The 14,111-nt window shown below is 43.0% G+C and overlaps 1 protein-coding gene across 1 annotated transcript; it reads right to left on the bottom strand.

The window, feature by feature from the left end:
- Nucleotides 1–979: 979 nt before the first annotated feature.
- On the bottom strand, nt 980–12,704 carry LOC115318079. The gene is made up of 4 exons (XM_040220291.3): nt 12,582–12,704; nt 6,598–6,769; nt 6,441–6,487; nt 980–1,916 (listed from the first exon to the last, which is right to left on the bottom strand). Exons 1-4 carry the CDS (start codon nt 12,702–12,704, stop codon nt 1,077–1,079), a joined length of 1,182 nt encoding a protein of 393 aa, XP_040076225.3. The 3' UTR covers nt 980–1,076.
- Nucleotides 12,705–14,111: the final 1,407 nt, after the last annotated feature.

Raw genomic sequence — 14,111 nt, 5'->3', positions numbered from 1 at the left:
TGCGGGTGCACTGGAGATTCCAAACGGAAGTCTCTGATATTCAAAGAGTCCCAAGTGCCTGTTAATCGTGAGCAGGGGCTCGGCTTTTGCACTTAGTGGCACCTACTGGAAAGCGGAGGACAAGTCCAAGAAGCAAAAGACCTTGCCACCAGCAAGCATGGGGTAGAGGTCTTCCGGCAGCGGTACCGGGTAGCAGTCAGTCTTTAGTACTTGGTTTATGGTCACCTCATAGTCTCCGCAGAGCCTCATTCCTCCGCCGCGCTTGGGAACGACGACTACAGAAGTCGCCCAGTCACTGCGGGTCACTCGTTTCACGATGCCGTCGTTTTTTAACCTGCTTAGCTCTGCCGCAACGGCTTCTTTGGTGGCGAATGATATAGGCCTCGCTTTGCAGTACACTGGTGTGCTGTTCGCTTTTAGGACGACCTTTGCCTCGTAGTTGGACACAACTCGAGGTGTGCTACGGAAGACTTCTGGAAACTTCTCCTCTAGAGACTTGACTTTGTCTTCCTCTGTTTTTGCACAGACGGCCTTCCAATCAAGTTGCAACTCTTCTAACCAGTCGCGACCTAGTAGTGCGGATAGAGTTCTTTGGTTATCTTCTACCCCGAAAAGAGGAAGCGTTGCGCTGCGTCCGTTGTGCTCTACGTTGACAGCTGCCTGTCTTTTTACCTTCAAGGGTTCTCCAGTGTATGTTCTCAAGGAAACCTTTGTTGGTTTGCATGCGACTTCCGCGAAGTTCGCCTCGTAGACGCTTTCAGGAATCAGCGTAACTTCTGCGTCCGTGTCCAGCAACATAGAGATCGGCTTCCCTTCAATGTTTACGGGAACCTTGTACCCACGCTTGTCGCTTGCTGCACAAAACACGACGTGATAAACTTGCGATGTTTCGGAGTCATCGTCTGACGTATCAACATAGTTTATCGGACGCCGGTTCTTCTCTTGGCACATTGCTTCCAAATGTGCTGTCTTTGCGCACGCACGGCATTTCGTATTTCGATACCAGCATCGGTCAGGCGCGTGTCCTTTCCCACAGCGATAACAACCACGATTCGTCTTTGATGCGCCTTCCTTCTTTAATCGTGACGTGTGCGTTTCCCGCTTGTTTTCTTTTTCTTTGTTCTTTGATCGTGACGCGTGCGTTTTCCGCATGTGCTGCCGCTGATAACGTTAACTTCTGTTGGTCTCGCTTCTACTTTAAGCAGCTCGCTGGTTTGCCGCGATGCGAGTTCCTTTTCAATAGGTATTTCAGATGCGCCTTCAAAAGTCAGACCCTCCGTAGCAAACGATGTTCTCTGGGTCTCTTCATCGCGTAAGCCTGCTACCAGGCGGTCTCTCAAAGCTTCAATCATAAATTCCTTGATTTCACAGTTCCGTGCTAGGTGCTTCAATTCTGTCATAAAATCCTTCACGCTTTCACCTTCTTGTTGCATTCCCCTGTTGAATTTGCAGCGTTCGGCAATTACGGAATACTCCGGACTGAAGTGGTCTTCTGGCAACTCCCGCACTTCCTCGAAAGTTTTGTCGGTGGGCTTCTGTGGAACTAGAATTTTCTTGAGCTCCTCGTAAGCCTGACCACCCACCACGTTCAAGAACAACTTCAGCTTTTTCGCCGCGGGTACTTCGTTAATGTCAACAGAATTTCCATGCCTCTCGAAGTACGACCTAATGTTGTCGCTCCTTGGGTTGAACTCAGGCATGCCTCCTAGGCGTTGCTGAGGATGAGGCGTTGACATAATGTCGATCGAAATAGTGCACTTATCTGTTCCGTTGATCTTGCCCTCTCCGTCCTCCGTCGTTTCCGTGACGCTTGCTCCTCGCTTCCGCGATGCTGCGTTGTTATTTGACTGGCCGTTGGGCCGAGCTGCCGCGGATGCCGATGCCTCCGTGAAATACCATCTTCGTTGCCAGTTGTTCTATCGTGGCCGAGATACAGAGAGCAGACTCATGTCGGAGCGAATCGAACAACAAGAATATTTATTCGTTACGTACTGTCTTTATGTAGTCGCCGCTATCAGGGCGATGACGTCATGTTGCTGACGTCAGGGTAGCGTGTTTATCAATACATGACATAAAGTCCATCATGTAAATTGATCTATGTTCCGATAGTGACTGAGTTTTAAACCGCCTGGGCGGCATAACGCGTCCAATCATAAATTAATAAGTTAATACACCAAAAATGTTGGTAATATTAAGACGAAAGTTTTATATGTCTCATCGATCAGTCAACTTTCAAAGTTCTTAAGGAAAAACATGTCGGCGACACGGATGGTACCAAAACCTTTACGTGACCCCTGAGGGGAATAGGAGGCAATGCAATTAAAAAGGATGACAAAGCGAATTAAGAGGGATCAAAGTGAATTAAGAGGAATCAATGTCAATTAAGATGAATTAAAGTGAATTAGAAGGAATTAAAAAACAAGTAAGAGTAATCAAAGCAAATTAAAAAGGACGACAAAGCTAATTAAGATGAATTGAAGTGAATTAAGAGGAATTACTGTGAATTAAAAGGAATTAAAGTGAATTAAGTAGATGACTAACTGAATTAAGTGAATGACTAAGGGCCGGTTGCACCAACGTCGCTTAGCGCAAAGCGGAGCTTAGCCGGGAAGTTAAGCTTAGTTTTGGTTTCGTTCGGTTGCACCAAACTCGCTTATCGCTAAACCTAGCACTAAACTACGCTTAACTTGAGCGCTCAACATTGGGCGCTTTGCTTTTGGTTGTTTCTTAATCCTGGATTAAAAACATGGCGGCTGGTTTGTCGCGGTCGACGCGGTGGACGAAATTGGTTGTGCGAAGTGTAATAGGCTACATCAGCGTGAAAGTCTCGACAAAATGACCTTCGATTGTGACAAGGGTGCAAAATATTGTCGCGTTAAGTGTTTATCAACCCCTGTTTTCAAGTTGGCTCTCCACTCTCAGGGCGTGTTAGCCCTAACCGAGATACGTACGGAGCTGTGGGGCTCACGGGGCTCACGTCTGTCTTCCCGTTGGTTCTTCTGTCAACGAGCTTATTCGTATGTACTTACTAATTTTCGCATAACCGTAACGTATTGTTATTCACCACCTTGTTTATTTACACTTGCAGCGCGTATCGTTCAATTCGATCAGCGCCTTTGAATAGTGGCAGTACATAATCTCGGCGATCAGCTGATTGTCGACACCTCTGCCGTTCGCATTAGATTGCGGCGCTTTTAAGCAATAAAACAATGAAAATTCAATTTCTTTCGTTTTCTGAGTTTTGAGACAATCTTCAGTGAATTTTTCTTATCTCGCGAGTAGAATCTTGGCTTCAGAAAACTATATCGTTCCATAACCGTAACTTTTTTGGTGATCGCGATTTGTAGGAATATTTTGCTTTATATCTATCATTCGTGGCGACGACAAATCGTAACGACTACTATGCTAGATTCGTTCATTGCTGTATCGGGGCAGGCTGGGGCTGGCGATGCGAAGAGACGACTGTTCTTATCGGCACGATGTAATGTCCTAGTGGGAGTTTTTTTTGTTTTTGTTTTTTTTTCTGAACTCGACAGTGTGAAACTGAAGTCCGTTTGAGGCTGCAGCGGATGTTCAACGACGGTACAGTGCAGTTCTGTCACCTTGCTGATAGCAACGAGTACCGCCGATGCAAGGTCTCGTGACCTGACCTCTCGACGACTTCTGTTCGACGATTTCCGGGCATTTTCGCAGCTGCCGTGGCGAGTTCGTCACTGTTTTGAACTTCATCGGTCTCAGGCTTGACTTGATTTTAGTAGTCATCTTACCTGCCTACTTATATCGATGATGTTTTGTCTTCAGCGATGTAGCGAGTAGAGTCCCCAATGGGTCCTTCACCTCAAAAGGTGAGCACGAAAACTACTACCACTGTCAAAATATCCTGTTATCAACCGATATTAAACACACAATCACAGATGTAAAGAGCATTCGAGTTTATTTGAAGCTTTGACTTCTGTTATTGAAAGTTAAACGAAAAAATGACTGAATTAGGAGACCTTTAATTTGTTACTCACCGAAAAGCAGACGCCGACGACTAATACAGCAGTTTTTTTAAACATTACGTGATTCCTTTTCGTTAATCGTATTCGTTTCTCTGAGCGTTCCTTAGTTCGCTCTGTTTGTCCCTATATTCCCTACGTAAATCCAGCGTTTAGCTAGGGGCGCGTCTGTAAAGCCGGCTTGACGTTGGTGCAACCGGAATTTAAACTTGTGCTTACCTGAGCTCGGTTTAGGGCGCTAAGCCGGCTTAGGAAAGTGCCGCTTTGGGTTAAGGTAAGCGGCGTTGGTGCAACCGGCCCTAAGCAAATTAAGATGATGACTCAGCACATTGAGAGGGATGACTCAGCACGTTGAGAGGGGTGTATGTCTTTAATGCATCGGCGCTTGGGCTTTCGCCTTGAAGTCGTTTTGCGGGTAACATAACAAACCCCCTGAATTTTTGTTGTGTTCTTGTTTGTGTAGCTGGGTTGTGTTTGCAACATATGTAAACATTATCATCGCCACCAAATGATCTGTACAGTGCAGTCCACTTATAACGATATTGAGAAAACCGCAAAATCCAATCGTTATAGCCGATTATCGTTATATCTGGACCGACAAAAAAAAACACAAAGAGAAGTTACTTACGGGCGATGAGTGAATCAGGTCGTACAACGCGAGCCGAGGCAAAGAAAACCGAAGGCTTTATTAAAAGGTACGAAAATGACTATAAAATAATTTAAGCATGCTTAAAAAAGTCGGAAATTTGCGCTTGCTTGAGCTGAAGTTTGACAATTGCCGTGTGCATTGCTTCCAGTTGTTGCGCGTACGCTGGCGGCAGTCCTTTTGCGTGCACACCTCCAGAGATATCGCTTTGCGCTTAGTCGGCGCCATTTTTACCTCACGAACGTACGAACGTGCGGAAACGGGGGAAAACTAGGAAGCGTTGCGCGGCGGCGGCCAAGCAAGCTCTTTCTCTCCTCCCTTCAGCGATTGCGATGACGATAGCACTTAGTTCCGAAGGATGAGGCTGAACTTTTTAAATCGGGCGGCGCCTCGCGTCACCTAGCGGATCTTTCCACGCCGACCGGTTTTTGATATTTTTACTAGTTTTCATGTCGTTCGCTTCAAGTATTTTAATTTTTCTCAAATTTCCAGGCAAATTTTTCGTGATAAGCACCTTCTGGGCGGCCAGAATTCTATCGTTGTATCCGATATGTCGCCGATAATTCTATCGTTATATATGGTTTATTTTTACATAGGGGCGATGGGAGAATTGACAAATCTAAAAAATTTGATCGCTATAAGCGATATATCGTTATATCTGGTATCGTTATAAGTGGATTACACTGCTTCATTTTGTCTTTGTCGATGAACATACAGTCTGATTTGGAACGTTGACTGGACTGGTCCTGTCCTTTTTCTCTGCCATGTCCTTGAGGACACCACATTTTTTTGTTTTGGCAATGAGGATGAGATGAATAACCTCGGTCTAATTTCTCCGTGAACTCACAGGTAACATACATATACCCGGTTAGTGTAGCCTTCATGGCACTGTTTTAGAAGCATTTTTAAAAAATAAGCGTTTTATTTTTTTTGGTATCTATACACAAAGAAAACTTAAGCTTGCATCGATCATTGTGACAAATGCGGTGTGCGCGCGTATTGTGCGTGCGTTATGATTTCTGACGCTCGGTTACAGGGTGCTTTGGGTGGTTTCGGATGCGTTGCACGGAATGTACACTCATGTGCTCTTCTGGGTTTTTCAGCCAGATCGAGACAATTAAAATTTATTCCGAAGGGTATGTGGGAGAGTGTGCTTAGATGTGACGGTTCCAAGGGTTCTGCTGCTTCCGAGGGTGAGTCTAGTGCCTTACGTTGTTGGCAGTGTCGGCGGTAACACCCTACATGTGACGGCGTTATGGGTAACGCGCTATTTTTTTCAGTTATGTGCTAACGTGCTCGTCACTTCTTCAAAATATATAACGTACTTACGTTACTTATTTTGAGTAACGGGAAACCTAATTACGCTATTGCTTACGCATTCTTCCCAAGACTCTAACAATTACAGTTCAAACTTTCCTGTTTTAGGGGCAAAGTCATAGCAAATCTTGCACTAATCCCACTTGCATTCCAACCTTTGCAACATTTTTTTTCCTAGGCAAACACTCTCGCTTTCTGCATGGGTATGTTGTTTCTTGAAATGTAGCGCTCATAAAACCTGTAACACCGAAAAACAAATTTTAATTTGTAAAAAGTAACGCACAAATGCCGTGCGTTGGCTTTATCCGTAACAGTATAGGAAACGACTTTCTTTTTTTTTTTGAAGTAATGAAGATCCGTAACGCGTTCCTTTTATTTGCGAGCAACGAGTAACGTATTTCGTTACTACAAATAATGGGAAGAATGGTCTTGTCTGTCCTTGAGTTTTGTGCTCTTTGCATCATTTATAATATCCTTACCAGCACGCTCTCCGTTTCGAGTATTTTGTTACACTTTCCAGTAATGGCTGTGGCGGTATTACCGACGAATTTGGTGCTCTCGACGCGCTGTCAAGCGCAGATGGGTGGAGTAGGATTCATTCTCCCGGAAAAGTATTTGATTCGACTTGAAACTCACTCTGGCCAAGAGTAGCGTGCATCTTCGCCCAGACGTCCCTGTCTTCCGTCGTCAGAATGCCCACACCGACGACCTTCTCGGGCGACATCTGCACGACTCGAATGAGCTGGGTGAGGATCCTGCTTTCGTTGTGGGGCACTCCTTGGGCATCGTACGCGTTGAAGGTGAACATCTGCGTGGTACGAAACTCGCACTCAGCTTCCAGGCAAAGGACAAGGCGAAATGATTCGTTTGCAGGGATCTGTACGGACTTGAGAAATTGAAACTCGTTTTATCGACCCGCATAAATAAACTATGCATCTCAGAAGGCCGAACATCGATGTGACTGCGAGGCTGACGAATAGTGATGGGATGAAAATGTTTCAGAACGTTGCTTTAATTTAATAAACGATATTCCTCTTTGCGCCGAAGTCCAAAAACACTCTGAGAAAATGATGGTTTCAAGGGACTAACGGCAGTATTTGGTCTTCTGAACTCCCAGACCATCTGGTTCGAGTTAGAGTCTATTTCAAACAAGGTACCGTGTGCAAAAGTCGTGAACTAACTGCACTCGACAAAGAATAACCGAGAGGTGAGCAAGCAGGAGCAGAGCCATTAGTCCCCCCACGAAAGGATGCACCTGTATGTTTCAGTCCCCGAAGGCAAACTGAACGCTTGCCAGGAAAACTGCTAATATTCAGGCTGTTTTGAAGATCGGCCTGACTCAGCCCAGCACGGCTGTAAATGTTGACCACATTCGGACGAAACTGCTGATTTTTGTATGTAACGATCATTCAGACATTACGTGGTACACCAACCTTCGCATGGTGTTTGAATACGAGTAAACTATCGGTGTTAACTCACATTCACCCAACTCTCTGGTCAACAATCATGTGTTGATATTTCGCAAGTCCCATTTATGTATTCTGCCCTTGCGCAAATATGAGTATTTATGTAATAGTAATATCTATGATTACTAACACTTATCTTTTCCTAACAAAACAACTTTAGGAATCTTTAGAAGACGCGCGTAAGCACAAGAACCTCGCAGTCACGGTAAATTGTCACCTCTATCGCTAAAACTGAGTTACTGAAAACAACTCGAGACTCGTGTCTGCGTCTCCCCGTGACCAAAGTTACGGGGACACGTGACCAACGTTACGGGAAGCCGCTACGGAACAGTTGGCGCACAGCGTGTTCCACTCGGAAAGCACGTTAAGGAGCAGTATCCAGGTGCCTTCATGTCATCGTCGCTGCTTGCAATAAGATTCCATATCGACAACGAAGAACAGACTCAACGAGCCCGCAACATCAGCCATTACAACACCGTGCTCGTGGCCGTTGCAAAACGGATGCAACCTAGAAAAACATAAATGACGGAGAAAACTTGGAACATTAAAAAAAAAAAGAAAGAAACAGCGCCTTTGGTTGGATATAAAGGGCTCTGATTAGTTGTATTTTTTTTGTCACTTGCCACACGTTTAGTGAGAGATATCAACATCGACACAATCAAACCGATCAAAAATTCTGTTTGTGATCATTTATTACTACTTGCCCGAGCATGGAATCATAACTACCGTTCAGAGTGCGACCCGGTAAGAAGTATTAAATGAAAAACTTGTATCGTCCTTATTAGATCATATAAACGTCCGAGCTCCAGATGCTTCTATACACTCCGCTGTAATTTTACAAAAGCTTACAGATCATTATTTTGTAGCATGCAAATGTGTATTTCTCTCCAGAAAAGGTTATGATATCGAGAGTGCGTTTCGTTTAGAGCTGGTTCACTTCAATGCTTTTGATCGACTAAATAAAGAATGTGGTCGGAATTTATTCCTATAAACGGTTAACAGCACGGACTTGTACTCCATGTTTGTAGACATCATTAGAAATTTCCGGGAATATTGATGACTGTTGTATATGTTAGGAAACGTAAACTTTTATAGCCTTGGCTTACTTCAGATATTCTTAATAGTATAACGCAGAAAGAACAATTTTGGAAGAAGTTTCGGCACTCTTCCAACAACGACAATATCAAAATATAAAACACAATACAAAGAAATAAGTTCAATGCCCTTATTCCACCAGCAAAAAGAAACTATTATGCTAAAAAGGTTGCAAACGCACGCGCTGACTCCAGAAAAACTTGGTCAGTTGTCAATGAGCTTCGTGGACATGAAAAAAGTGCTTGACTGAGACGTTGAGAAACATTTTGGGGCGGACTTGACCTCTACTGTCAACACCGTTAAAGTTTTTTTTTCGCAAATTCAGTCGCACTCTCGATAGACAGTGATGAGGATTCGGCACACTTCGCTTCAACTATCTCTGATTCCGCTTTTCTTCCACCTCTTTCAGAGTCGGAGCTGAGGACCTACCTATTTGCCTTCAAGTGCTTTAGGTCGGCCGGTGTCGATGGAATAACAGTGCGTGACTTATGCCGAAATCATGACTCTTTGAAGAATGTTCTCCTTCTCATGATAAATAACATTCTCGAAACTGGAGAAGTTCCAAACTACTTATAGCAGGCTATGGTTATTCCACTCTTGAAGGGTGGAGTAAGAAACCAAATTTCATCCTACAGGCCTATCTCAGTACTGTCCTGCATTTCAGAGATCTTAAAAAAGCATCTGTGTGTTGCTATGTCTGGGTTTCTTGTGAAATACAGTATACTTTCGATACACCAATAAGGTTTCGTCTCTGGCCGTGGTACCATTAATCTTCTTGAAGAATTTTCGGACATTCTACACTCTTCCTTTGACAATATTATGTTTGTTTGCGCACTCTGAATCGATGTTGCTAAAGTGTTCGATTCCGCAAACCATAACATCCTCTTAGACAAGCTGTGCAGAGTGGGCTTTCGTGGCCCATTTCATGCATTGTTAAAACGTTTTTTTTTTTTTTTTTTTTTTTTATAAATTGTACCCAAGTTGTTTCAGTAAATACCGTACGCAGCTCCCTCGCTTTCTTAACTTCCGGAGTTCGAAAAGACTCTATTTTGTCTCCCTTATTTTTTTTTTAACATCTACGTGAATGATATTTCTACTTCAATCACAACTTTCAAAATATTTCAATAAGCCGATGGCGCTCTTATATTTTTTCGACATCTAGTGTACGAGCGCGCAATGAAAATGCTTCATATCAATGTCACTAAAAAAGTGCACTGTTTTTTCGCCAACAGGCTTCGGGTAAATGCTTGAAAAAACAAAGCTTGTCTGCTTTCAGCTCTCTAAAAAATGTAAGCTTGACTTCTCAACTTTTTTTCACACCTCCAATTGCTCATGCTTTCATTGTACATCTGTTGATTACGTTAGCTCCGTAAAGTGTTTAGGCCTTCACTTTGACTGTGATTTCTCATGGAATTCTCATATCTCATATCGGTGTTTTCATCTCAAATCGGGCAGGCTAAAAGGGTCTAATTTTTAATTTTCACGAAAAAAAAATTGTTTTGGGGGCATTTCTCAAATGAAGGAGGGCGCAAACCGCATGTTCTCCAGATTTGTTGTTCTCGAGTTACGAGCCGTAGAAGCCGCAGTGGCAGAAACTAGTGTTTTTGCCTGCCGTCGCCGGTCGCGTGTTTGACACCCTCTGCTGGCGCTATTGTTTTCTCTACACCCTTTTATCTTTTCTCCCTCATTTAATAGGTATTATAAAGATACCTTGATGTATTCAAATATTTTCAGGAATTTAATTGTTTTCTAAAATACATGTAAAACTCGTCACTCCGGTTGCTTTTTGGTCAACTTTGACAGGTCATTACTTTGTTTGTACTTAAGGTAAATTTTCTTTCTTTGGCTCTACAGAAAGCCCAAAGCAAGCCCACCAGGGACTTCAAGCATGCTTCTGCGTTTCTCACGTTGTACCGCTCATTGTGCATGCCATAGTTAGAATATGCCTCGGTTGCGGGGAACGGAACCTCTAAAACCAACTCACTGGAAATCGAACGAATTCAGAAAACATTTATATCCCTCTTTAAACATCCCTACCTTGTAAACGATGTTCATTGTTCAACTTATGACGCAACGTTAGAGCGTGTTGACTTGCTGAGCCTGCATCGGCGTCGGCAGAAGGCGGACCTATTGTTTCTGTTGAAAATGTTGCATGGGTCGATTAATTCACCAAGACCCTTGTCTGAAGCGTGCCCTAGGGTTCCACGTGTGCCTACTCGGAATCAATCCTTTTTATATTTAAAAAAAAGATTAGTCTTTTAAGCCCAATTATTAGACTGACTGAGGTGATAACCAGCACTCTGAGAAACTCGATATTTTTATCTTGTGCTACACGGCATTTGCTATTTCTATTGAAGACCTGTCCGGCGTATGAATAAGCATTTGTGGTACACTTCAAGATTAATTTCGGCGAGCATAGGCATTGTTGAGTCTGTGCTTGTGCTACTGCTCCGTATATTAATAGCTGTGCGTGCATCTCAAACTTGTTTTTACATTACTGTAATTTTTCTTCATTGTACACAAGACCTAGAAATTGTATTTTGTTATCATTCAGCTCAGTGTATGTCGTGTATGGTTATATTCAGTTACTGTATTGTGCACTGTTCTTCTGTATTTGTGAGTTCAATGTATTCATTTTCATCCAGTGTGCCAGCACTAAGACCGATTGGTTGTTCCTGGGCACTTTAATAAACATTGATTGATTGATTGACTGATTGTGATTATTGCCTCTCCTAAAGCCCGTGGTGGCAACATGTTACGGTCTGTATTATTTATTATATCTGTAGTACGTTCCGCGATATGCATCTCCGTGACTCTTTCATACCTTCGGGGCTACAAGGAAGCTCTCAGCGTCTCTGTTAAGTAAAATCCTGCGAAATTGGTCAGTGGGTGTATGTTAAATATAATTAATAATGCAGTTTACCCGTAAGGACAGTTCTTTTTCAAACTCTCAACGAAACATATGGCCAGAGCGATAAGACTTGTCGTTTCAGCTTTTAGATTATTTCCGTTCTTCGACTGCGGCATCGGGCAATCGCCATAGCGCTTCTGTTACTTCAGATGGTCTCTAGAAAATATTTCACATACAGCATGATCAGGGATGGGCAAAATACATGCAAATATGTATCGAAATACAAATACAAAATACTTCGTCAAAAATGTATTTAATTACAAATCTAATTACATTCCCCAAAAAGCATTTAAATACAAGATACAAATAGAACCAAATGTATTTGGTCTCCTCCAAATACTTTTCCAAATACATTCCTCAAAATTTGCGTCAGCGACTTCAGGGCACCTGCAATGGGTTTCTGGGTATCTCATTTTAATTTTCCATCGCACACTCGGGAGTTAGTGTGCGAGGCTCTAGTAACGTAATAAGATATAATCACAAAAAATGTAATCAGCTTGGACGTAATAGGTGAAAAAACTGCAGAGCTTCAAGCAGCTTTTTTTGTGGATTACATTTTGGCATAGACCAACATAGAACCGAGACGACCAAGACGCGCAGCACTAGCTAGAGATTTTTATTGTTGCAACTCGCACCAGTTACGAAAATCTGGACGACCCGCGCATTTAGAATGCTCCAGGCAAAAGTATGGATAGAAATCAGGCTCGAAAGCATCACAAGTTGTCACAGGCACTTATATAGCTAATCTGCCTGTGAACGTCGATTTCGTCACTATTCTTGCTCTAAACTAGCATCGTAATCACAAAGTCACTAAACGCTTGTGTTTGATTGAGAGACACTGCATTCGGTGCAGAACGTAGTTTTCTTCCTGCTCTGGACAGTAACAATAAATTTGAGAGATGTATTTTCACCCCCAAAATTGTATTTAATTACAATTGTATTTGAAATACCCAAGTTTTCGTATTTAAATACACACGTCAAATACATTATCCAATTTGTAATTATATACAAATGCAAAATACACAAAGTATTTAAAATACGTATTTCAAATACTTGTATTTCAAATACTGCCCATCCCTGAGCATGATGATGTATACGATGTATTACAGACGTCAAGTTCGCCCAAGTAAAGTTGAGCGCTCACGCACCTGGCCGTTGTGAATGACTAGCACGTGTTCCCCAGATTTCTGGTGGGGCGTATTGAACTCCAACTTATCGTAGCCTATGGCCGGCGTGCGGTAAACACTGAAGATACGCTGGTATTGCGACATGTCCAAGGGAGTTGTTCCACGGACATCAGGCTGGAGAAGTTGTCTGTTTGGAAATATGATAAATTTGGAAGAATAAGATATCTCGCATATAGAACGTTTTCGATATCCTATCAAGCAACATGGGTAACACATACGTCCTAGACAGGAATCGTGAGAGCAGATCCCCGTTCTCGCGGAACACTGACGCGGCCACTGCGTCCGATGTCTGTCCAAAGTACGTAACCAAACAATGACTGGCTGGGTTAAGTGGTGCACCAGCTGCTAGATGCCGCGACGTTTGATAAAATATCTATTCCATTACGCTGGATTAGGGTCTATAATGTTTCGCAGTAATAGACTAACTCACCTTTCAATTAAATGTTTGAAATCCAGCGTTCCTGCTGCGAGTGCGGCTGCCTGTCTGCAAAAATATCCCCAGTACTGTCAGTCCCAATGTTAAACATGGCGCAGAGCACTGCACGTATTATAACAGGTGCAACATACCTAAGTTGATCTCTTTTCTTTGTAAATGTGTGCCTTGGAAGACACACACTTGCTGATGTGCTTGACATGGGGAGCCTAGATTGCAGAAAGCTTTTATAAGCCTTTTCTGAAAACTTTAAAAGTCTCGTTAGTCAATCATTAACGTGCTTTGTTCTTTGTGTGAAAATTGCACATTAATTAGAAAAAATCCCCAAAGAAAGCGGCAGCGCTTACCCAGTTTGGGTTATGAGAAGCTTGCTCTGTATATAACTTGTACAAAATTTCTCCGTCACCACCAGGCTTTCCAAAGTCATGAACAACCTGCGAACAGCGTAGAAAGTTCAGATTGCGTTCTGTACAATATTGATTTGTTTCACAATTATAGGCAGGTTAGGCGTAGCTCCCTCCCCTACGGTCCACTATTGGCGAAGAGGTGTTTCGGTCGCGCCCTCTGACAGTTCCTATGGCTCATGTCACGATCAAGGCAATTAGCAGCGAGCAATCAAGTTGGATGGTGCATAAAAACTGCGGTGAAAGCCTAGTCTGCAGGTTATTAAATCATCACCGTCAGAGTTGAGAGTCTGACTTCGCCTTTATTTCTGCCTATTAGAGCAGAAATAATCCTACTCAAGACGTCATAGTGGGTGATTGGCAAAACATGGGAGGCGGATCACAGCGACGCCTTTGATCACGCACGTCACCATAAGACAAATTAGGAGATACCACTACAAAAGTTTGGAGCTTATTTTTTGATCGCTACGTATTCATAGGAGCAGTGTCACATCTGAGAACGCCAATAGCTTGTTAAAAAAGGCACCAAAAAAAATTCTGAAACAAAATAAATGATTAGCCAAGAGCATCTGGTGGATGTCGCTGAAGCCACTTTTGTAAAGCACGTCTAGGAACCTTGACAGGGAGTGACGATAACTGTCGCGCCTAGAGCTA

The sequence above is a fragment of the Ixodes scapularis genome, unplaced genomic scaffold (assembly GCF_016920785.2).
Source record: "Ixodes scapularis isolate PalLabHiFi unplaced genomic scaffold, ASM1692078v2 ptg001264l_1___fragment_4___debris__unscaffolded, whole genome shotgun sequence".
Lineage (NCBI taxonomy): Eukaryota > Metazoa > Arthropoda > Arachnida > Ixodida > Ixodidae > Ixodes > Ixodes scapularis.
The sequence above is the reverse complement of the archived record's forward strand: the minus strand, read 5'-3'. Positions and strand labels throughout refer to the sequence as shown.

Bases quoted from the DNA above. Each gene is read 5' to 3' on its own strand.
- LOC115318079 (XM_040220291.3), bottom strand. From the start codon at position 12,704: ATGTCGCAATACCAGCGTATCTTCAGTGTTTACCGCACGCCGGCCATA. The intron at 6,770-12,581 runs GTGCGTGAGCGC...CGTACCACGCAG, and splicing joins TAGTCATTCACAACGGCCAG to ATGTTCACCTTCAACGCGTA. The intron at 1,917-6,440 runs GTAAGGATATTA...CGGCCACGATAG, and splicing joins TCGAAACGGAGAGCGTGCTG to AACAACTGGCAACGAAGATG.